Source organism: Dunckerocampus dactyliophorus, chromosome 17 (assembly GCF_027744805.1).
Source record: "Dunckerocampus dactyliophorus isolate RoL2022-P2 chromosome 17, RoL_Ddac_1.1, whole genome shotgun sequence".
NCBI classification, from domain to species: Eukaryota; Metazoa; Chordata; class Actinopteri; order Syngnathiformes; family Syngnathidae; genus Dunckerocampus; species Dunckerocampus dactyliophorus.
Window position 1 is genome coordinate 1,879,932 of NC_072835.1, and position 24,713 is coordinate 1,904,644.

General features: G+C 45.4%; 2 protein-coding genes across 12 annotated transcripts in view; both read left to right on the forward strand.

The window, feature by feature from the left end:
- The window catches only part of scarb1 (scavenger receptor class B, member 1), a 25,052-nt gene continuing 339 nt past the window's right edge, over positions 1 to 24,713 (forward strand). Inside the window, exons 1-13 of one of the 3 annotated variants that reach the window (XM_054757375.1) lie at positions 1 to 368; positions 3,714 to 3,874; positions 3,964 to 4,105; positions 4,173 to 4,376; positions 4,513 to 4,608; positions 5,760 to 5,875; positions 5,940 to 6,106; positions 6,175 to 6,293; positions 8,180 to 8,253; positions 8,375 to 8,426; positions 8,534 to 8,683; positions 21,392 to 21,489; positions 24,032 to 24,131. In XM_054757375.1, coding sequence (XP_054613350.1) covers positions 249 to 368; positions 3,714 to 3,874; positions 3,964 to 4,105; positions 4,173 to 4,376; positions 4,513 to 4,608; positions 5,760 to 5,875; positions 5,940 to 6,106; positions 6,175 to 6,293; positions 8,180 to 8,253; positions 8,375 to 8,426; positions 8,534 to 8,683; positions 21,392 to 21,489; positions 24,032 to 24,104 — 1,572 coding nt within the window. In that variant the 5' untranslated portion in view covers positions 1 to 248 and the 3' untranslated portion in view covers positions 24,105 to 24,131. Of the gene's footprint in view, positions 369 to 3,713; positions 3,875 to 3,963; positions 4,106 to 4,172; positions 4,377 to 4,512; positions 4,609 to 5,759; positions 5,876 to 5,939; positions 6,107 to 6,174; positions 6,294 to 8,179; positions 8,254 to 8,374; positions 8,427 to 8,533; positions 8,684 to 11,545; positions 11,610 to 11,945; positions 12,741 to 21,391; positions 21,490 to 24,031; positions 24,132 to 24,713 lie in introns of those variants that run through there. The other 2 variants (XM_054757377.1, XM_054757376.1) reach the window with 2 other exon arrangements.
- Positions 24,018 to 24,713, forward strand: part of slc4a5b (solute carrier family 4 member 5b) — a 17,693-nt gene continuing 16,997 nt past the window's right edge. For 3 of the 9 annotated variants that reach the window (XR_008566535.1, XM_054757360.1, XM_054757366.1), the window contains exon 1: positions 24,018 to 24,131. Coding sequence is in view for 6 of the 9 variants with exons in the window: in XM_054757360.1 (XP_054613335.1) it covers positions 24,118 to 24,131 (14 nt within the window). In the remaining 3 variants the exon portion in view is untranslated. Of the gene's footprint in view, positions 24,132 to 24,175; positions 24,299 to 24,713 lie in introns of those variants that run through there. The other 6 variants (XR_008566536.1, XM_054757367.1, XM_054757363.1 and 3 more) reach the window with 5 other exon arrangements.

Sequence of the window (24,713 nt, forward strand, 5' to 3'; positions counted from 1 at the left end):
TTACCAGAATGCTCAGCGGGGAAGAGGCGCGGCCAGAAAGTATAAATACGATGGCGTCCCAAGCGGGACAAACAACTTCTAGTCAGCTGGAATCTATAAACGCCAGAACAAAACATTTGTTGTTGTTGTTTTTTATATCGGAACCAGTCCAGATCCTACACGGAGGTGTCGTCGCCTCCGGTGCGGACAGCATCAGGCCGTGTAGCCGCCGCAAGCTACCAAAGTAACAAGCTAACAAGGCAGCAAGTATGGCGGGGGATCACAGCAAATTGGCGGTGGTCTTCGTGGCCGCAGGGGTCCTCGCTGTGCTCTTAGGGACCGTCCTGACCTTTGTGGGTCCACTCGTCATCCACGACCAGATCGTCAAGGTGAGCTCGGATGGGATTTTACGTCGCGAGCACGGGGTTCATTGAGTGCGTGAACACGCACGCGCACAGACCCAATCTATCAGCTAATCGATTAAACTTTTCTCTCATTGGAATCGCCAAGAAATAAAAACACAGATTACGTTTACACTTGTACAAAAAGCTCTTAAATAATAAGCTGCAGAACACAAATCTATATTCTTAATGCTGGACTAAATGCCCGGCCACCCTACAGATGATTTCCATTCATTTCTATACCGCTTCTCCTCATTAGGGTCGCGGGGGCATGCTGGAGCCTATCCCAGCTGACTTCGGGCGACAGGCGGGGTACACCCTGGACTGGTGTCCAGCCAATGGCAGATAAATGATGATTTAAATGTTATATTTCGTTTTTATACTTCAAATATATATGTTATAGTTCGACAACAAACGCACATTTACATTTTGTTTCACGATACGAAAGTTTGTTTATATGTCATTTATACAACACAAAAAGTTCTTCAGCAGTACAGAAAGGGACGGGATATGTGTGTGTGGTCAAGCAGGAGTGTTGCATTGAGGTGTCCAGGTGGGGGCGTGTCCACAACGTTGAAGTTAGCTTCCAACTGCTGGTGCAATTTCATGTGGTATTACCCTAAAATACAATAAAGGTATGTTTTCAACCTCTAGTCCATTTTAGGGAAATATACCTTTATTGCATTTTCACAAATAGAATAAAGTTTTATAAATCACAAACGCTGTTTTTATGAACCTTTGGGGTCTGTAGATTAATCCAGTCCAAATTTGAGAGGTCTAGGTCCAGTGGTTGTCAAAGTGACCAAGTCTAATTTGGACTAGATGTTGAAAACATAGAGAAATGTACCTTTATTGCATTTTCACGACTAGAATAATCCATCCATCCATCCGTCCATACATCCATCCATCTTCGACTGCATATCCGAGGTCGGGTCGCAGGAGCAGCAGCCTAAGCTGGGAGGCCCAGACTCACCGGCCAATTCATCCAACGGATTCCGAGACCTTCCACCGGTTGGACGTCCCCCAAGACATCCCGACCAGATGCCGGAGCCACCTCATCTGACTCCTCTCAATGCGGAGGAACAAAGGTTCTACGCTGAGTTTCTCCGGGATGATGGTGCTTCTCACCTTATCGCTAAGGGAGAGCCCAGCCACCCTATGGAGAAAACTCATTTTGGCTGCTTGTCCTTGTAGTCACTACCCAAAGCTCATGACCATAGGTGAGGGTAGGAACGTAGATCCACCGGTATATTGAGAGCTTTGCCTTTGGGCTCAGCTCCCTCTTCAGCACAACGGCCCGATGTAGAGTCCGCATCACTGCAGACGCCCCACCAGTCCGCCTGTCCATTTCACGTTCGATCCTTCCTTCACTCGTGGAGAAGACCCCGAGGTACTTAAACACCTCCACTTGGGGCAGGATCTCATCCCCAGCCCGGAGATGGCACTCCACCCTTTTCCGGGCGAGAATCATGGACTCGGACTTGGAGGTGCTTATTCTCATCCTGGCCGCTTCTCACCCGGCTGCGAACAGATTCAGTGAGAGTTGAAGGTCACGGCTCGATGAAGCCAGCAGCCAGAGACCCGATGCTGCAGCCACCAAACCGGAACCCCTCAACACCCTGGCTGCACCTAGAAATTCTGGTGTAGAATTTGAATGAATGAACAGAATCTGTGACATAGGGCAGCCCTGGTGGTGCCCAACCCTCCCTGGAAACGAGTCTGACTTATTGCCGACAATGCGAACCAAACTCTGACACGGGTCATACAGGGATCAAACAGCCTGAATTAGATGGTCCACTACCCCATATTCCCGGCGTATTCCCCACAGAATTCCTCGAGGAACACATTTGAATGCCTTCTCCAAGTCCACAAAACAGATGTAGACTGGTTGGGCAAACTCCCATGCACCCTCAAGGACCTGCTGAGAGTGTAGAGCTGCTCCACAGTTCCACAACCAGGACAAAAACCACACTGCTTCTCCTGAATCTGAGGTTCAGCTATCCGGCGGATCCTCCTCTCCAGAACCCTTGAATAGACCTTAAAGCCCGGTCACACCGCCCGAACTTTGCTATAGCGTTCCTAGAGCGGTGAAAAAAATTCATCACCGCTCGTAACCGTTCACCACCGTTTAACAGAAGTTGGCCCTCGTTAAGGCAACGCCGTATACGCTCGGCCACCGCTGATGGTCCCTCCTACCGCTCCGAAAGTTTTGAGCTGCACAAAATATTGCGAGTGGTGAGGAGCGGGCAATTTTCCGCCACGGCAAAGTTCATCATGGCTCCAACAACGCCCAGTCAAAGTTTGGCTCTGCTAGACGCAAGTTCGTGGACGCTTGGGTCCGCTAGGCCAACGCAGAAATCTTGAACGCTGGACCACTGCTGCTTCGCCAGCTTTGCCCGGCCCGGCGCCCATTTACCGGCCCAAATTTTGTTTTGGCCGGCGCTCTGAGAGTGTACATACATACGACTTCCACTATACTTCATTTCTTCTACAGATGTTGGAATCACTGTAATATTTTAATTATGTAATACTCTGTTTTGAACTATTTTATAATTATGTTGAGGTCCATAGGAATCTTTTGGACGTTATATTAAATGATATGTATAATTGTATTAATTGTTGATTTTAAGGTTTAAATGTTGTTTTATGTTATCGTGTGACCAAAACAAATTTCTGTTGTATTTTTTTTTTCAATCAGACTAATAAAATAAATGAATGAATGAATAACAGTATTTTTTCACAGATGTTAAATATTTCTTGACGCAACCAGTGGGCCACATATATATTTACCTGACCCCATTGGTTCAGCTGCCATCCATTGGTTCATCTTCTTGGAGGCTGCTGCCTTTCCTTCTCCAGCCTTCCTCTTCTTTTGTCCACGTGTCATGATGAACTTCAACTATTGACTTCTATTAAAATTCTATCAAATCTTCTATCAAAGCGATCCGTTCAGCTTCGTAGTCAAAAGCGGTATGCCGTTAAACCAACTTTAAACTCCCGCCGAGCCAACCCCCGAATGCGCAGAACGCCGCTCTATCAACGCTCGTGTCACCACTAAACCAGTGCGTGGTGACGAGCATTGTCGAAATTCTGCCCCCTCTTCCTACCGTTCAAGGAATGCTACAGCAAAGTTCAGGCGGTGTGACCAGGCTTTTACCAGGAAGGCTTAGGAGTGTGATCCCACGATAGTTGAGAAGTGTCACACAAAAAGCAGACAATCAGTGGACAAACAGTCGCACTGCATGTTAGGTTAATACCACCTCAAATGGAATTGGAATCTAACTTCAGCGTGGGGGCGTGTCCTAACATACGCTACCTGTCTCTCGCCTCCAGAACACGGTGATCGACCCCAAGAATGACATGTCCTACACCATGTGGAAGGACATCCCTGTCCCCTTCTACATGTCCGTCTACTTCTTCCACGTTGTCAACCCCAAAGAGATCCTGATGGGCGAGAAGCCCATGGTGGAGCAGCGGGGACCCTACGTGTACAGGTACTGACGTCTTTCCTACTGGATGCCATCAGTGTGTTGTGATGTTCCCACAGCTTCACGTTGTGCTTTGACCCAACGTGTCTGACCAGGAAGCGCTGTCAGAAGGACAACATCACGTTCCACGACAACAGCACGGTGTCGTACCGCGAATACCGCCACTACTACTTTGAGCCCAGCATGTCGACGGGGAACGAGTCTGATGTGGTCACCATCCCCAACATGCTGGTCCTGGTAGGTGGGCCGGCGAGGGGGCCATCTCTGCATCTTGGAGCGCTCTGATTGACTTGTTGGACAACAGGGGGCGGCGGTCATGATGGAGAACCTTCCCTTCGCCATGCGCCTGTTGATCAGCGCCACCTTCAAGACCTTTAAGGAGGGGCCCTTCCTCACCAAGACGGTGGGCGAGCTCATGTGGGGCTACGACAGCGGCCTCGTTGACTTCCTCAACAAATACCTGCCCGGAATGCTGCCCAGCTCCGGAAAGTTTGGCCTCTTCAGCGAGGTGAGCGTCCTGTCCTGGCTGGGACATGTCCTCTTGTCCCCATGAGCTGATTGGAGACGTCCAGACAGACCCTGATGATGTCATGATGTCATGGTGAATGTCATTATGGCTCACGTGCCCTTTCACCCCCACGCAGTTCAACAATACCGACACGGGCCTGTTCACCATCTTCACTGGTCAGGATGACATCAGGAACGTACACAAGGTGGACTCCTGGAACGGCCTCACAGAGGTGAGACACTGTCAAAGTCAATTATCATTATCATCATCATTATTATTATTATTGTTATTATTGTTTTATTATCATCACCATCATTATCATTACCATTATTATTATTATCATCATTTCATCTCAACATTTTCTACAAGAATGATAACATGGTGCCATGATATCATAACATGACGTGATGGTATGATAACATAGTGCCATGATATCATAACATAACATGATAATATGACGTGACAGTATGATAACATTGTGCCACGATATCATAACATAACATGATGATAACATGATGTGATGGTATGATAACATAGTGCCCTTATATCATAACATAACATGATAATATGACGTGACAGTATGATAACATGGTGCCATGATATCATAACATGATGATAACATAACGTGATAGTATGATAACCTGGTGCCATGATATCATCACTTAACATGATGTGATTGTATGATAACATGGTCCCATGATATCATAACAAAACATGATGATAACATGACGTGATGGTATGATAACATGGTGCCATGATATCATTACATAACATGATGATAACATGTCATGATGCTATGATAACATGGTGCCATGATATCATAACATACCATGATGATAACATGATGTGATGGTGTGATAACATGGTGCCATGATATCATAACATAATGATAACATGACGTGATGGTATGATAACATGGTGCCATTATATCATCACTTCACATGATGTGATGGTATGATAACATGGTGCCATGATATCATAACATTACATGATGTAATGGGATGACAATATGGTGCCATGATATCATCACATAATATGATGTGATGGTGTGATAACATGGTGCCATGATATCATCACATAACATGAGGTGATGGTAAGATAACATGGTGCCATGATATCATAACATAACATGATGATAACATGATGTGATGGTATGATAATATGGTGCCATGATATCATTACAAGATGATAACATGATGCCATGGTAACATGACATAATGGTGATAACACAACATGATGCCATGATAGTTTGACGGTATAATATGATAAGATGATGACATGATAAAACTAGAATGTTCTATGTTGTGTGAGAAACAAACGTGTGTGTGTGTGTGTGTGTGTGTGTGTGTGTGTGTGCGCGTGTCTGTGCGTGTGTGTCACTAGTTGGACTACTGGAGGACGCCGCAGTGCAACATGATCAACGGTACGGCAGGTCAGATGTGGCCCCCCTTCATGACCCAGGAGAGCACGCTGCCTTTTTACAGTCCGGACGCCTGCAGGTACGCCTCTTTGGGTTTCTGGAGAGACCGCCATGACGTGACTGGTCTTCTTGTGTGGTGTCAGGTCCATGGAGCTGGTCTACCAGCGGCCTGGCAGCCTGAAGGGGATCCCCTTTTATCGCTACGTCGCGCCCAAGACGCTTTTCGCCAACGGCACCGACTACGCTCCCAATGAGGGATTCTGTCCCTGTCGCCAGTCGGGCCTGCTCAACGTCAGCAGCTGCCGCCACAGTGAGTGGACCCCACCCAAACGGACGCGCCACACCGACACGCTCTTGACGCCCCGCATTCTTCCTCAGATTCTCCCGTCTTCATCTCTCATCCTCACTTCTTCAATGCTGACCCGGTTCTGCTGGACTACGTTCAAGGACTCCACCCGAACGAGGATGAGCACGGCCTCTTCATAGACATCCATCCTGTGAGTGCACATGCTCACACACACACACATGTGCACGCATGCACACACACACAGCAGGAGTTTATCAGAAGAAAGAAATGTGCTCTGACGATAAAGAGGAGGTTTTATGAGGTTATCAGAAAAAGTATCAGAGATAAATGCATCGTCATTCAGACTTTGTATTTTGGGTCATCTTTTTTAGGCGTTGCATAAACCGAGTGCATGGCAAAGGTCACTGAGGTCTTTCCTCTCATGTAACAACAAATAAACAACAAATAACCTACATACACGTGCCTGTCAATACCCTCATTCATCCTGCTCATTGTATTAACATATACTACTAACATTGCTTGTTCTTTTTATGCTTGTACAACCGTTAACAACGTTAAAATGTACTTAAAACACAGCTAACACAGACCCTTTGATACTATAACCACTGCTTCACTTCTTTTTATGCTTGTACAACCGTTAACAATGTTAAAATGTACTTAAAACACAGCTAACACAGACCCTTTGATACTATAACCACTGCTTCACTTCTTTTTATGCTTGTACAACCGTTAGCAATGTTAAAATGTACTTAAAACACAGCTAACGCAGACCCTTTGATACTATTCACACCGCTTCACTTCTTTTTATGCTTGTACAACCGTTAACAATGTTAAAATGTACTTAAAACACAGCTAACACAGACCCTTTGATACTATTCACACTGCTTCTGTTGGTTTCACACTGGTGTGACTGTCCAAGTGTGCTTTAAGGAGCTAATCAAGCGTTCACAATGGCCACAGTTGGACTCTGGAACAGATTAAATCAGAACAGGATGTGGGCCCCCGGCCCATGTGTGGTGTCAATTCTTTCTGCAGTCCCGAAATGTATGCAATAACAACTCCTGATGCCTCGTCTTCATCATCCTCAGCAATGATGGGACGTGTTGGAAGTTTGTGTAATTGTTAACTTGCCTTGACGTGTTTTATTGACGCTATAAACACCAAATGGAGCTGTAACTTCATTATCCAATTAGCTTATCTCCAACAGGCTTGTGTGTGTGCTGTCTCATCTTTGAGCTTGAGCTGATGAAGGCTGCCAGGATGAGAGGTGAAACGTCTGCCAGTTGTGATTAATTCAATGCCCTGATGATCTTACAGATGTGCGCAAACAAACACACACACATGGATGTTGTTGATCCAAGTGGGTTGGAGATAAGCTAATTGGATAATGAAGTTACAGCTCCGTTTGGTGTTTATGGCGTCAGTAAAACACGTCAAGGCAAGTTAATGATGAACACGTTAATAACTTCAGCAATAACTGTCATTGATGAGGATGAGGATGATGAAGAGGCACGGGGAGTTGGTACAGTGTACATTTTGTGAGTGTAGAACAATGTAGAACTGTGGCACGAGTGTAAAAAGAAGTGAAGCAGTGCAGCACCTCTGATGTGCTTGTTTGGAAGAAATCTTTATGTCATCATTTTCATAGAAGTCTGTTACAGGGTCAAACTGTGGCCGCCGTGAAACCTTTCACTGGACAGGCAAAGTCACATTTTAAACTTCTTTGCTGCCATGCAAGTGTAAAAAGAAGTGAAAGTAAAATGTGAGCGTGTTGGTGTTGGGAGGTGAAGAGTGAGGATGTTTGTCGTGCGGTCAACACGTGTGTTGAGTCCAAGTGGAGCTGCTGAGTGAAACACGTGTAAAGTCCATTAGTGGACAATGTATACGTAGGAAGTCCCAATCACGCAGAGGTTGCCTAAAGCTTCCTGTCTCAGAACTGAGTGTGTGTTGCCTCCATGGGAAGATAATTGTCCGTTGGGGGTCGGGCCGCCGTGGGAGCTCGCTTGTCCCTCAGCTGGAAGATTTGTGCGTCTCGTGTGAGTCGTTAAAGGTGTTGTTTGTGTTTGTTGTCTGCAGCAAACCGGCGTCCCGCTCAACGTGTCCATCCGCCTGCAGCTCAACCTCTACATAAAGAGAGTGTCAGGAATTACGTAGGACAAATTCCCATCCCTCTTGTTGGCTTTTAGCTGCATTGTTAGCTTCCATCCTGTACCATCAAACACTTCCTGTCGGCCACCTCAGCACCTAACGTCCTCATTCCTCCCCTTGTAGAGAGACCGGGAAGATCTCGGAGACCGTGATGCCAATGATCTGGTTTGAGGAGGTGAGCCACCACAGGAAGAACTTGGACTTCCTTCCACAGCTTTGTGGATCTTCATGAAAGGGCTCGTAACATTTTTATGGTTTCTTTGTTGCGCTTCCTGTCCATAGAGCGGCTACATTGACGGGCCCATACTTGACACCTTCCACACCAACCTGGTGGTCCTGCCCGCCGTCATGGAAGCCATGCAGTACGGCTTCATTGCCCTCGGACTCGCCACCATCCTCGTTGCCGCCATCGTGCGCCACAGACTCAAGAAGGTAACAGCATTTGTTTGCATGTCCCGCACCCTCACCTCCGTAACTAACTGGTCCCATCGAATCCACATGAGTCACACTCAAGGTCACACTGCTCTGTCTGCCCCAGGCTTCAACGTCAGCCTGCCGACCTAAACAAGAGTAGGGCTGTGTCTCAAATGGAATACTTCCATCAGTGCACTTCCGTCAGCATACAGAGTACTCTGAGTACTCTGTGGTGCTGGCCAAAATCCACCCTTACTGGAAACCACCATTGCAGTATTTACCCGCGTCTTTGTCTCTCCTTTTTAATGCACGTAGCCAAGATGGCCAATATTGAAGGTGGGGTGCACACCCACCATATTGAGTACAACGTCCGGGTGCTGATAGTCTAGTCTGATAGTCTGCATTGTCATGTGCATGCACTCAAAAATAGAGTGTATGCACGAGACAGACTGAGTGCACTCAAAAGACTAAGTGTATGCACTCAAACGACTAAGTGCACTGAAAAGACTGAGTGTATGGACTCAAAAGATTAAGTGTATGCACTCAGAAGAGACTTAAGTGCACACACGAGGGGTGTCAGGAGACGAGACGATTAAGGAGGTTTGGTCCATGAGAAGGAGACGAGACGATTAAGGAGGTTGGGTCTATGAGAAGGAGACGAGACGATTAAGGAGGTTTGGTCCATGAGAAGGAGACGAGACGATTAAGGAGGTTGGGTCTATGAGAAGGAGACGAGACGATTAAGGAGGTTTGGTCCATGAGAAGGAGACGAGACGATTAAGGAGGTTGGGTCTATGAGAAGGAGACAAGACGATCAAGGAGGTTGGGTCTATGAGAAGGAGACAAGACGATTAAGGAGGTTGGGTCTATGAGAAGGAGACAAGACGATTAAGGAGGTTGGGTCTATGAGAAGGAGACGAGACGATTAAGGAGGTTGGGTCTATGAGAAGGAGACGAGACGATTAAGGAGGTTGGGTCTATAAGAAGGAGACGAGATGATTAAGGAGGTTGGGTCTATGAGAAGGAGACGAGACGATTAGGGAGGTTGGGTCTATGAGAAGGAGACGAGACGATTAAGGAGGTTGGGTCTATGAGAAGGAGACGAGACGAGATTTTAATGTTACTTTTAAGAAAAGAAAAATGAAAAAAATCTATGCCAAAATATTGCAATCTACTCATTTAATTTCTTCTACGTTACACTCTGTGTGTCTCCTAGTGGCCCCGCCTGACAAAAGGGCTCACTCAGTTCATGCCGTTGTTCTACGGAACAAATGCGCCAAGGTGCTGAAAGCAATGCACAGAGGGAATCCTCTTCCTGCCTGACAAGCATGCACATGGCAATGTATGGATTATCCTCTTGGTTTTCATTGATTGTGTGATTCATTCACTGATTTATTATCGTCCCAGTCCTAGTGCCCCCCCAGACATTTTTTTTTCTGAACGAGAAATCTTGTCACGTGTTCATCTCGCAGGATCTTGTGACGCCCCTCGGAAGTACACAAGTGCACCAATTGAGACACAGCCAGTCTTATGTCATGCTAATGCAGGTGCAATGCTGAGCTAACATCATTCCTAGTTACCTGCTAACTAACTTGTTCACGACATGGAAAACAGTATGGACAGGCTCAGCTAAGATAGGCTAAGTTAAGCTGATTTAGTCTTAAAGGAAAAGTGCACTTGTTTTTGGAATGTTGCCCGTTTCCACAATCCTTATATGAGACATCCACACACGTCTTTCTCTTTTCTGTGCCTTCTAAAGATTTAAAAAGCGGCAGCTAAGAATGCATGTAATGGGACGCACTTATTCCGCCTTCTGAAAAAAACTCCAAAAATGGCCAACAAGGCTCCGTTTCCATAATGTGAGCTGCATGTTAACGAAGCTGCAGTGACATTGTTGTTATGTTATAGTGCACCGTTTTCATCTATTTATTCTTCCGCTTCTTCTTCCTGCTTCTCTGTATCCCGCCTCATTTTTTGCCGGCTAACTCCTCCTCCATTTCTTAACCGATTCACACAAATACAAGAATCAGCAGTCAGGTGATGTCATCATTTAGGCCGCAGGTGGACCGCGGTCCGAGTCCGGACGCAGATCCCGTCCCATGTGGGCCTGGACCAATAGTCAAGAAATAACATGTTTTAAGTTTTGAGGGGTTCTGTTTTGACGTTGCATCTTTTAGTAGACATTATGGTACTGGTTGATCAGATCAGGAAATAACCAGAAAGAAGCGGAGAGAGAGATCAAGCCAAAGTCTGACGTGACGGGACGGACAATAAGCAGTACCAGATTCCTGACTCGTTCACTCACCGCTCATCACCCTCACACCGGTCCGGTCCATTCCAGCTGATCCTGGCAGAACAACGTGCACACTAAATCATACAGTGGGATGTTCTGGTCATATTCTCCAACTGGACCTTCTTGACTTGTACTTGAATGCCTCTGATTTAGGCGGTCAAGCAACATCAGCTGTTTGCCTCATGTGTCTCCATGTGTTGTGTGTGCGTGCGCGTGCGTGTGTGCGCTTGCAGGGAGGGTCTTTGGATCTGAGTGCGAGCACCAGGGTGCTGCAGGAGTCCGGGGTTAGTAAAGAGCCACGTTCTGGACGGTTCTGAATCCCTTTGCGGTTTCCGATTTGATCATCTGCTCATATAATCAACTCCTAATACTGATTCCATTGATCACCACATTAACTGTCAATCGTCATCATTGTCATCAGTACATCAACAAGAAGTCCTCCCCTCCGTGTGTGATGGCGTTAATCAATTAACCAATCCCGTGGCCTCATAATTACCCAGCATGAACGCCGGCTAACCGCCTCCCGCTCCCCCCGTCCTGTTTGTGCATCGTTTGCTCATGTCTGAGAGGCTGTGGTCATCTTTTAGGCGTCCGATACAGAGCCCGCCCGCGGCCGTGGCGCTCAGGAGAAATGCATGCTGGGTCATTCAGGTGGGTGCACACACACGGCATTCACACGTGCTAAGCCTGCTTGGGCCCGCGTCTGGGATCATGATGGTGACTCTGCCACATGCAGGCGAGGTTTTTAATCAGCCGGCGGCGTCGGTGCGCCGCTTCCTGTGCTAATGTGGCGGAAATGAAAAGGATGTGGAATGCTGGATGAAGCCACACCCGCTGACGCAATGTTTGGAATGTTCCATTTCACTTCATTCCATTCCTGCCCCTCAGTCATTGAGGACTGCCACAGGCTCCGCCCCCTGTGGGCCTGCACGTGGCGACGTCTTTCTGTCCAGCCTCCATCAACACGCTCTCTTCTGGTTCTGACAGACAAATGAACCCGATGGCGGCGCCATGTCCCAAGGGAACGCTTCCAGCCACGAGAGAGACCCGCTACTTCCAGACCACAATGACTGACAAACACACACACACACACACACACACACACTGCTGTGACTCCGCCTCCCTGACGGCGTTCCATCACCGTGGACATGGCACAAGCTCTGGCGCTCCGTCAATGAAGCTCGCCGCCGCCCGCCACCTCACTACCCGTTCGAGGGATTTGGCGGGAGTTGAGACCGTTGTCACGGCGACGCCACACAAACCACTCCGCCTCCTGTTTTTACTTTGTTGACCACAGCAGGGGGGTGGGGCACACCACGTTTACGGTATTCCTTCACCAGTGTGCACGTGACTCTACGCTTCACGTGCACTGAGCGAATGCTGTGTGACTTTTACTTGCGTCTTTTTACAAAAGCTTCTCAACCACACAATCATTGCCACAATAAACATGTTGTCATGGCAACAACGTGTGTGTGTGTGTGTGTGTGTGTGTGTGTCAGAAATATACACAGCTTTAAAAATGGAGGAAGTGAACAAAGCATTCCATATAATAATAATAAAGATGCTAGCACTTTAACATGTTGACATGGCATCCGTTCACTTCATTAGGTACAACGATAAAGGAGATCCAATGGCTTATCCGAGGTCGGGTTGCAGGGGCAGCAGCCTCAGCAGCGAATCCCAGATTTCCGTCCCCCCAGCCACTTCCTCCAGCTTCTCCCGGCAGATCCCGAGGCCTTCCCAGGCCAGTAGAGAAATAGTCTCTCCAGCGTGTCCCGGGTTAGACTTCTTCAAAATACATAAAATTATTATATTTGTACCCCCCTGCACGATTTCTTATGCTATTTGGCATGAAAAAGCCGAAAATCATAACCATCTTGAGCTAAAATGTCAGGAACCTTTGCCTCATTGGACATAAAGATAATAATCCCGCGACCGTAGAAAAACGCCAAATTTTGCCTTTTTTTCACCCAAAACATTTGATACAATAGGGATACAACAACATAATGGGTATGAAATTGAATCATTTTTAATGTTCTATTTGCAGAAACAATTCAAATATACATTTGAAAAACAAAACAAAACAGATCATGTCCACAAAAATATCCAAATTCCAAAAATGTTGTGGTCATGTCACAGTTACTTGTAGACATCACAGTCACTTGTTCAGAGTTTGCTTTTTGAAGCTGTCAAATCGCTCGCGGTTGTATTCCACAGCTTGAAGCAGGTACCCTCTCTGTTGAGAATCTGTAGTAATGATGTTTGCAAAATCGCTCATCATCTTGACTCCCCGCTCAGCTATGTCATTCGCTACTTTCACATTTGGGACATACTCCAGTGCCTTGTTGTAACCATCACTCCTTGACCATGTGGACACAGGTTGCAGGAGCCAGTCGCACTCGATGTCGAGGGTGGCAAGCAGAAGATGACTCTCTGGGCCAATCAGATCAGGTAGAGTCGTCTTGGCTGTAACCTGAGGGAACACAGGTCTCCCTCTCCTGAAACTATGTGACTTCTCAGTGGCGTGCAGCTTAGTGGCAACGTCCTGTTTATCGCCATCACTGAGCCTGGTGCCGAAGGGGGCAAATGGCACAACCTCTTGTGTCAAGTACCACCTGTGGTTCTGAAGTTTCTGAAGCACTGCTTCTGCAATTTCTGGGTCGCGTCTCTTGAATTTGAGCATGTCCTTCCTGAATTGCAGATCATTCACGGGAGCATCAGCAGCAAACGTTGCAGTCATCCACATTAGCGTTTAGAACAGAGACAGAAAGACATTGAGGCGTTCCAGCTTTGCCACAGTGTCATTATCATAGTGCATCTGCTCTGCAAACATGTACATTTGAACCATGGATTGTCTGGACTCTTGACCTTTCCAAACAGCTTCTCCCAGGCAGCCCCAACCACAACCTCTAGGATGTGATGTCTACATGCTAAGTAGAAGACCTTTCTATCCAACTGTTGCTCCAGTAGTTTAGCAGCTCCCTTGTGTACACCACTGTTGCTAGACGTATCAAACACAAGGGCAGTCACCACACCTGCAAGCCCCCATGCCTCCAGTAAATCCATGGAGGCTTCTGCCTGAGCCATTCCTGTTGAGCTGTCTATCACCAGTACTCCCAGAAGCTTGCCTTCAGGATATGTAGGTGGACCTGAGACAAGCACAGTCAAAGTCTCTGACATGGTCCCAGGGTCACTTCCCACGACATCTTTCAACATCTTGCCATCCCAGTGGAGAGCAGCGTACTGGGGAGGGTCCTCACTGAAGGCTGTCATGTGTTCTTCACTAATGTGGTACCTCGTCAGCATCCTGTTCCTTCTTGTTGTTGAGGCTGAGATTGGGTTTTGAGAAATAACTGTGCAGTGGTTATATGCTACAAACACAACAGATCGTAACATGTCATGCAAAAACCGTCCTATATTTGTAACTATAATTAAGAAGATTACTTAAGACTGACTGTGCTGCATGTTTCAGTTTCTCCTGTTGAGTTTACTCTGATTTACTCTGTCAACACCCCAAAATGCCGATTTTTTCAGTTTTTTTTCACTAAATATCATAAGAAATACTTCTGTAAATGTTTCTATGCATTCCATTGTATCAGTCAGAGTGTAATTACTTTCTATAACCTGCTTGTGCAAATTTATTATTGAAAACATAGGTGGAAATAAGCCTCCGAATGCTGTGAAACCAGCATTTCGAAAAATGTGTATACATGAGAGCTTCTTGCTTCATGAGGCAAAGGTTCCCAATGTTTTAGAAAATAATGGTTGTGATATTCGGCTTTTTCATGCCAAATAGCACCAGAAACCGTGCAGGGGGGTATAAATATTGGAATTTTATGTATTTTGAAGAAGTCTAGGTCAGATATTGACCAAGGGATACAAAATGGGTGGCCGCTGGCCGCGTTAGACAGGTGACCACTATACACAGGGTCTATAACACGTAAATTTTCTGCGGGGATTTGTCAGTGGCCGCTATAGGCAGGTGGCTGTTCTATACAGGTGGCCGCTAAGACAGGTTTGACTGTACCTATTTTGGGGGCCCCCTGGCAGTCAGGGGACCTTGGAATTGTCCAGACTTTTCCTTCTTATACGACACCCCTGGCCAATAGCACTCATCTTGAATACATTTAAAAATGTATAATTAATCCATGTGATAATTAATCCATGTGATCGGTATTGGTACAGGCTGATTTCACTCATGGATGATCGCTATCGGAATCAGCTGCATCAAACCCCGGTCATAGCATCCGCATGCTCCACCCAGAGAGCTTCATGGAATGGGTTACCATGGCCGAGCAGCTGCATCCAAGCCATACATCACCAAGTGCAATGCAAACCGTTGGATGCGGTGGTGTAAAGCACGCCGCCACTGGACTCTGGAGCAGTGGACACACGTTCTCCGGAGTGACGAATGACGCTTCTCCATCTGGAAATCTGATGAGTCTGGCTTTGGCGGTTGCCAGGAGAAGGATACTGCATTGTGCCAAGTGTAAAAGTTTGGTGGAGGGGGGATTGTGGTGTGGGGTTGGTTTTTCAGGGGCTGGGCTTGGCCCCTTAGTTTCAGTGAAAGGAACTCTGAATGCCTCAGCAAGACATGTTGGACAATTCCATGCTCCCAACCTTGTGGGAACAGTTGGAACTGGCCCCTTCCTCTTCCAACATGACTGTGCACCAGTGCACAAAGCAAGGTCCATTAAACATGGATAACAGAGTCTGGTGTGGATGAACTTGACTGGCATCAACCCGAAAGAACACGTTTGAGCGGAGACTGAGAGCCGGGGCTTCTCGTCCAACATCAGTGTGTGACCTCACAAATGCGTTTCTGGAAGAATGAACAAAAATTCCCTACAAACACACTCCTAAACCTTGTGGACAGCCTTCCTAAAAGGGTTGAAGCTGTTATAGCTGCAAAGGGTGGACCAACAAACCCTAAGGACTAGGAATGGGATGCCATTTAAGTTCATATGCCCGTCAAGGCAGGCAAGCAAATACTTTTGGCAATATAGCGTTATAGCGTATGTCATAGAAACTTAGAAACTTAGAGCTAGACCTAGAGAGACTTCATTGATCCACAAGGGAAATTGCTTGGTTACAGTCCCTCAATTGCAGAAGAAAAAGACAAACACGAAATAGAAGGAGGGTGTTGGCACACCAATTCCGCCCACTCTTATTGTATTTAAGGCCTAGGCTACTAGCACTTGTTAGTTCGCTGACGAAGCTCTTCGGATGAGGAGCGAAACGTCCGACACCTTCTTCACAGAAGTACAGATGACGTCTTAAGAAGCCTTTCCCTCGATGGACAACTCCTGTACGACTGAGAGCCTACACAGACGCACGAAATAAAATGCAATGCAATATGAATAAAATGTAATAAAAATTTCAAAAAAGAATATAAAATAAACAAGCTTTGCATATTTACAAATAGTTTGTAGATATATGGTAAATACAAGTAAATGTACACTTTGTAGAAGGGAGAGAAGACAGTACAGCACAATAATGTGGTGGATTATCTTTTACAGGCAGGTGAGGTATTGTAGAGCTGGATGGCATGTGGAATGGATCAAGCCCTGTAGAATTTACTGTGGGAACGGAACTGGAGGAGTCTGTTGGAGAATGAGTCCGATGGAGTGGTTGGGTGGAGTTGTCCATGATGGAGAGCAGTTTGTCCAGTGACCACCTTTCTCTCACTGTTACAAACGGCTCCAGCTGAGTGCCAATAACTTGCTCGGCTTTCCGGATCAGTTTGTCCATCCGGTTTATGTCCTTTTTGCTGGTACTGCTCCCCCAACAAACCACAGCAAAGTACAGGGCGCTGGCTACCACAGACTGGTAGAAGATCTCCAGCAGCTTGCTGCACACATTGAAGGACCTAAGCCTGCTCATGCCCTTCCCGTAGACAGCATTGCTGCTGTCCTTCCAGTCCAGTGTGGACTCCCAAGTACTTGTAGTGGTCCACTGCTGCCACCTCCTGGCCCTGAATGGTGATGGGCTCCACTGGAGTCACCTTCCTCATGAAATCTATCACCAGCTCTTTGGTCTTGTCCACATTCTGGTTTGCCTAGGACCACTCTACAAAGTCATCAATCACTGTCCTGTACTCTACCTCCTGTCTGTCTCTAATACACACAACCACTGCAGAGTCATCATAGAACTTCTGCAGGTGGCAGGACCCAGAGCTGTACTGGAAATCAGATGTGTACAGAGTGAGCAGAAAAGGAGACAGGACAGTCCCCTGCGGTGCCCCCATACTACTGACCACAGTATCAGACAGGTACCTCCCCAGCCGCACAAACTGGGGCCTGTCAGACAAGTAATCAGTAGTCCAGGAGACAGTGGATGAGCTGACACCCATTCTGAGCAGCTTCTCATTCATCAGAAAGGGCTGGATGGTGTTAAAGACACTGGAGAAATCAACAAACATCATCCTCACAGTGCCCTTCCCGCCATCCAGGTGAGAGTGAGCACGATGCAAACTGTAGAGGGTCCAGGGAAGGGGCCACAGCTGAGCCAGCACAAGCCTCCCTAAGACCTTCATGACATGTGATGTCAGGCAACCGGTCTGAAGTTGTTGAGGCCAGATGGGATGGGCTTCTTGGGCACCGGCACTACGCAGGATGTTTTCCAAAGCATCTGTATTCTTTCCAGCTTCAGACTCAGGTTGAAGATGAAGTGCAGCATCACAGTCAGTGACAACACAACTGAACACTTTATGCAGTTTTTAAAGAGAGAAAAAAAATCCAAAGCTACACGATTCTGTGTGAAAAAATGAAACCTAATAAGTGGTTGGGTCACCCTTAGCAGCAACAAGTGCAATCAAGCGTTTGTGATAACTTGCAATGAGTCTCTTCCAGCGCTGGGGAGGAATTTTGCACAATTGTTGTCATTTAGCCACATTGGAGGCTTTTCCTTTTTAAGGTCATGCCACAGCACCTCAATAGGATTCAGGTCAGGACTTGGACTAGGCCACTCCAAAGTCTTCAGCCATTCAGAGGTGGACTTGCTTGCACACTGAATGCCAAACCAAATATTTTATTTCAGGGCTCATCGTAACACCTAAATATTTTAAGCCCTCAGTAGTTGCAGTAAAGGGAGTTTTGACTATGGGGTTGCATCTTTCGCCCTTATCTAGAAACATTAGCACCAATTTTGAATTATTGATACTTGATCCAGAGAAGTTTCCAAAACATTTTGTTAATTTCATTAAATTAGGAATACTGTTTTTTTTTTAGGTTGTTAGGAAAAGATGATATTGTCTGTAAATAGGGAAATGTTATGAATTCTCTCGCCAGTGGTGACGCCTGCTATCCCAGTATGTGCCCATACAGCCATAGCCAATGGCTCTATAGCTCATGTAAATAATAGTGGATATTTTTGTAAGTTAAATGGTTTTGGTATTATATTGTTTGACAAAAATTTCAACATTTGGATTTGTATATAACAACTGTATCCATTACAAGAATGTCTCACCTAGTCAATATCTTGGAAGTACATTGAACAGGTAGTCCCATCCTATTCTGTCAAATGCCTGGGTGGCGTCCACCGACAACATCGCAGTGTTTTTTTCATTTTGTTTGTCACGGAGAATGCCCAAAACCCTTCTAATGTGATGGTACCCCTGCCTTCAGTAGTCATCAATACATTTTCCTATAAACTCCACTTTTAGATATTGGACCTGCAATCTCCATCCATCTGTTTTCTATGCCGCTTATCCTCACTAGGGTTGCGAGTATGCTGGAGCCTATCCCAGCTGACTTCGGGCAAGAGGCGGGGTACACCCTGGGCTGGTGGTCAGCCAATGGCAGGGCACATATAGACAAACAACCATTCACACTCACATTCATACCTATGGACAGTTTAGAGTTGCCAGTTAACCTAACCTGCATGTTTTTGGAATGTGCGAGTGTGTGCCCAAGATTCAAACCCAGATCTTCCCGATCTCATGACTGTGTGGCCAACATGCTAACCACTAGGCCATCGTACCAAATGGCTAATTAATATTTTTCTGGTTCGCATGTGTGTTGTCGAGTCTATCTAGTCCTGGATGAAGAGTACAATTAAAATGCCCTCTTATGATATTAAATCCTCCCAAAGCAGATATAGTAGGAAATAGAAGACCGGATCATCTTCATGGGACGTGCCGTACCTGACCTGGCCATCTCTTGGTTACACGTTGTATTTGTGAGGCCAGCAGGTGTGTTTCCTGTAAAAAGACTATCTTGGATTTGAGATACTTTATCCTATTCATTACTTCCTTCAGTTTGGACAGCTTTCTTATCCCCCTGAGATTCCAACTTGATACCATGACATCCATACTATCTTTTTTTGGTCTATAAGTCTACTTTTCGGCCCTGAGTAACCCTTTGTAACGCTGATAATGATTCACAAAAAATACAAATACCAATGAAAATAGTATAAATAAGAAAAAACATACAAAACCAAAAGACAGATGCAAGTACAAAAATTGTCCCCCTCCCTCCACTCCCATAGAAACATAAACACACCTCAAACCAGCATTTCTCCATCTAAAAATGTCTCCCTTCCCCTTTGGTTTACCCCTGAGGTACGTTGGTCCCCTTCTTCTGAGGAACAACTAGTCCCAGTAACTCGACCCAACTTCTTCATATCAACCCAACTTGTGCACTTAGAAATGTAATTAGCCAATCTGCCATATGTTGTAGTCTCACCTCCTTCATCTGTCCTGTCTAGGATTCAACTCATGACGAATCAGGACCGTCCCCGCCGAGAGGTCCTGTACCAATGTTGACTCCGTCGTGCGTGACGTCTTGTTGTCTCGATTTCCGGTAGACGCACTCTCTGTCTTGAAACTTGAGGAAGCGAGTAAGGATTGCTCTGTTTTGGCTAGGCCTCACAGGTGCCAGCGTACGATGAACCCGCTCCGACGTGAAGGCCGCGTCGGGGTGTTCCAGCATCGTTAATAAAGTCGAAGAGCGGTCTCTGGCCCTCAGCCCCCTCACGTACGCCAGACTAAATTCTTTCTCCTGCCCCTGTTCTCCAGGTCTTCCCTCTTATTTTCAAGATACTCAATGCGCTTGGTGAGCGCGGCCTGGCTTCTCTCGAGGGCGTTTTCTGCTTCCTGTATACGGCGTCCGGCTTCCTCAATGCGTGTCGTGTTAGAAGAGACATCCCGCTTCATCTCTGCAACGCTACCCTCCACCGTAGTCAATGCATGCGTCACGTTGGCCAGACGGATGCCTATGTTGTCCAACTTGTTGCCCAAGTCCGATCACAGCGCCTTCAGCTCACTTAAGATTGCCGTTGTGCTATCCATGTTGCTAACGTTGTCGTCTCGCAGCGAACTTGGCAGGGCTGTTTTTGAGGTAGTCTTGCGTGTCCGAGTGAAAATATCGCAGTGCTTTGTTTGCTTGAGGGTTAGCCATGTCCTTGTCAATGTTGGCTTTCAAATATTGCTGGTATATTTAGGGAGTCGTTAATTAAGTTTGTGCAAAGTTAGGCTGAGCGCCTACGCTACGCTGCCATCTTGGTCGCGGTCACGCGACCCCCTGCCCTCTTGGAATCATTTTGGTTGGCCGGCCACTTCTGGGAAGGTTCACCACTGTTCCATGTTTTGGCCATTTGTGGATAATGGCTCTCACTGTGGTTGGCTGGAGTCCCAAAGCTTTAGAAATGGCTTTATAACCTTTTTCACACTGATAGATTGCAATCAGTCTCAGTTAAGTTATTTTTTAACAGGGGGGTAACAGGGTGACAAACATGCAAAAAAAAAGAAATCAGGAAGGGGGCAAACACTTTTTCACACCACTGTATGTAGGTGTGTGTGTGTGTGTGTGTGTGTGTGTGTGTGTGTGTGTGTGTGTGTAGCATGTTAAATGTCAATCCAAAGTGAGTGTTCCTGTTGGCAGCCATGATCTGGTGTACCTAAAGAAGTGGCTGATATATCAGCTGATCAGAGTGAGATAGTTGTGTGTAGAATATTTCATGTTTATGATGACTGAAGAGGAGTTTGAACTCGTTATCTCACACACACACGCACGCACAAAAGTGCGAAAGGTTGAATGTGGTGTGTTACACATCAGGTGACCTTTTAGCTGTGTTATGTTGAACCACCAGGCCATGGTGTGGAAGACAGCTGGGGTAGGCTGCAGCATGCCCGCGACCCTACCGAGGACAGGCGGTGTAGAAAATGGATGGATGGGCGTTGTGTTGAAGTGATTGTAGTGACACAAATGTCCTCCAGGTGTCAGTCATGCTCCTCAGTATAACCTACATCATGTAGATTCTACTTCCAGTGCTTATTGGCCAAATAAATAACATTTAGAGTTTGTCAAAGGAATGTTACGTAGGCTCCCCTGGACCTCAGAGCTTTAATGCATGAAAGGTGAAGAACATCAACAATACCACATAGCTAATACAAATAGTCACATGATGACTTTGTAGACATTTGATTTTGACAGTTACCGTGGATTCCTGCGGAGGCTACGTTCCGGACCGGCAGCACATGGCCGATAAACGCTGGCTGTCACGTGACTTCCCCAAGATGGCAGTGCGTCAGGTATGCTAGCTCATTTCCAATTTTGTTTTTGCCATGAAACCTCAATGCTACTTTGGAGTTTTAGGGCCACAGAAAAGCATTTTAAAAAGCTCTGACATTTTGAGAATCAAGGTGATATTAGGTGGTAAATTTAGGAGAATAAAGGTGTGATATTAAGTGCTTCAGGAAAGCTTTTATTTATAACGTGGCAGCAAAACATTGCATTTAGATTAGCGCGGCTAGCCCCTCTCCCTTCCGCCTTCCTTACCTGCTCACCCACATGCCCAAGGCCAAAGGTCACATTCGTCCCCCCCTTTTCACAGGCAACACCTGTAACATAAAGTTACCACTTTTTTCGACTTTCCTCTCGTAACTCTGTTACGAGTTTTTTTTCTAAACTGAGACCGCTATGAAAAGGGGGCACTTATGTGACCTTTGTCCTTGGGCAGAGGTAAAATTCTAACTGTGTTCTCGTAAATGTTTTTTTTTCTCTTAAATTCACAACGTACTTTGTTACTACTCTTTTTCTCATAAATGTATGACTTTTTCTCCTAAATTTACAACTTTTTTCCTGTAAATTGAAGACTTTTTTCTCGTAAATTACTGACTTTGTTGTTATAAATTTTCAACTTTTTTCCCCCTAAATTTATGATGTTTTTCTCCTAAATTTATGACTTTATTCCTGTGAATGTACGACTTTGTTCTCGTAAATTTCCAACTTTTTTTCTCCGAAATTTATAAGACTATTTTCATAATATGACAAGTTTTTTCCCTAAACTGGGACAGCTATGTAAAGGGGGGACTTGGGTGACCTTTGGCCTTGGGCAAAGGTAATATTGCAACTTTTTTCTCGTGAAGTACAACTTTTTTTCTTAAATTTACGACTTTGTATTTGTTAATTTATGAATTTTGTTCTCTTAAATTCACGACTTTGTTCTTGTAAATTTACAACATTATTCCCGTCAATTTACGAAGTTTTTTTTTTCATAAATGTACAACTTTTTTTCTCCTGAATTTATGACGTTATTCTCATACTATTATGTTTTTTTTTATATATAAACTGGGACAGCTATGAAAAGGGGTACTTAGGTGACCTTTGTCCTTGGGCAGAGGTATTACAACTTTATTTTCGTGAATGTACGACTTTGTTCTCGTAAATTTCCAACTTTTTTTCTCCGAAATTTACGATTTGATTCCCATCAATTTACAGCGCTTTTTCTCTTAAATTTACAACTTTGTTTTCGTAAGTATGTTACTTTTTGTCTCTTAAATTTACTGCTTTGTTACTACTTTTTTATCGTAAATTCATGACTTTATTCCTGTGAATTTATGACTCTTTTCTCATAAATTTCGACTTTTTTCTTGTAAATGTACAACTTTATGCTGGTACACTGAAGACATTATTTTTTTCCCTAAACTGAGACAGCTATGAAAAGGGGGGGACTTAGGTGACCTTTGGCTTTGGGCAAAAGTAATGTTACAACTTTATTCTCGTGAATTTACCACTTTATTTTCGGAAATGTATGACTTTTTTTCTTGTAAATTTTGACTTTTTTCTTGTAAATTTACAACTTTATTCTCGTACACTGAAGACGTTATTCTCAAAATATTACGAGTTTTGTTTCTAAACTGGGACAGCTGTGAAAAGGGGGTACTTAGGTGACCTTTGGCCTTGAGCAAAAGTAATCATGAATTTACGACTTTTTTCTCTTAAATTTAGGACTTCATTCCTGTCAATTTCGGACGTTTTTTTCTCATAAATGTATTACTTGTTTCTTGTAATGTTACAATTTTATTCTCGTAAACGTACAACTTTTTTTTCTTGTAAATTTACGACTTTATTCTCGTAAGCGTTTGACGTTATTCTCCTATTATTACTTGAGTAATAATAGTAGTACCCTAGTAATAATAAAACTATTATTACGAGTTTTTTCTCTAAACTGAGACAGCTATGCAAAGGGGGGGCATAGGTGACCTTTGGCCTTGGGCAGAGTTAATATTACAACTTTTTTCTTGTGAATTTTTTTTCTCTTAAATGTACGACTTTGTTTTCGTAAATGTCTGACTTTGTATTTGTTAATTTATGACTTTTTTCTCTTAAATTTATGACTTTATTCCAGTCAGTTTACGACGTTTGTTTCCTGGTAAATTTCCCACCATAATTTCAGAAAGTTACCTTTTTTCTTTTAAATTTACAATTTTATTCTTGTAAATGTGCGACTTTTTTTCTTGCGAATTTACGACTTTCTTCTCGTAAATTTCCATCTTTTTTCTCTTCAAATTTGCCACTTTGTTCTCATGAATTCACAACCTTTTTTTCGAGCAAATTTGCAGATTTTTGTCTTCTCCGTGCCCCGAGAGTGTGTTGTAGTTGCTAATACCCGACTAGGATGACATTTAGCATGAAGGACGTGTGAACGTCTTGCCTCTCTGTGTGACGTGCCCCGTGGTTTAACTTGAAATCCACGTCATGGCTTCCAATGTCATTGAAAAGTAGTGTCTGAAGGTGACTCATAGTAATCCTCATCGTTATAACAGTGAAGCTGTGCTAATGTTGGTGAAGGTTGCTGAAGTCATCCTGGTGTGTTTGGCTGGTAAAGAATTGTGGACGGAAACATCAGCAAGCCTCCAAATAGAACGTGGACGTCGATGGATGCCCTCGGGTAACGCGCACACACACACGCAGTGCAGTGTTGAGTGGGTGTGTGTGTGTGAGAGTTTTCACTTGATGTGGTTTGTCGGCGGGTCAGCACACACAGCTCACTGGCCGTGTTGGTTCTTAGCTCCTATTTCTTTGCCTCTGACTCTTCTTCTGACTCGTCCTCTTCAGGTAAGAACTTTTATCACTTCCTTCCTTCTTTCACCTGCACCCGACGGGGTTGGGGAGGAGAGGGGTCGCCCGAGGCGCTCCGGTGTTTCGTTGCCATGGCTACAAAGACCACACCTTTTCCTCCCTCGCGGCTTCCCGCGGTCCTTGAACGCCTCGCGGGTCCAAGCGGCTCTGCTGCTTGCAAGGGTTTGCCAGAACTTCTCGGCCAGGTCGCGTTTGTCTGTCGCGGCGGCGGGAGACCAAGGTCGACACAAGGTCACACAACAGGAAGTGAACCTAAGTCCCGTGCACATGCGTGTGACCTTCACAGTCACTGGTCAGGCTTCAGGAACTTGTTAGCGATCACAAATGACACCTATTGATCAGCCTAGAACCCCCCCCCCCCCCCCCCCCCCCCTCCCCCGGGTTGACATTA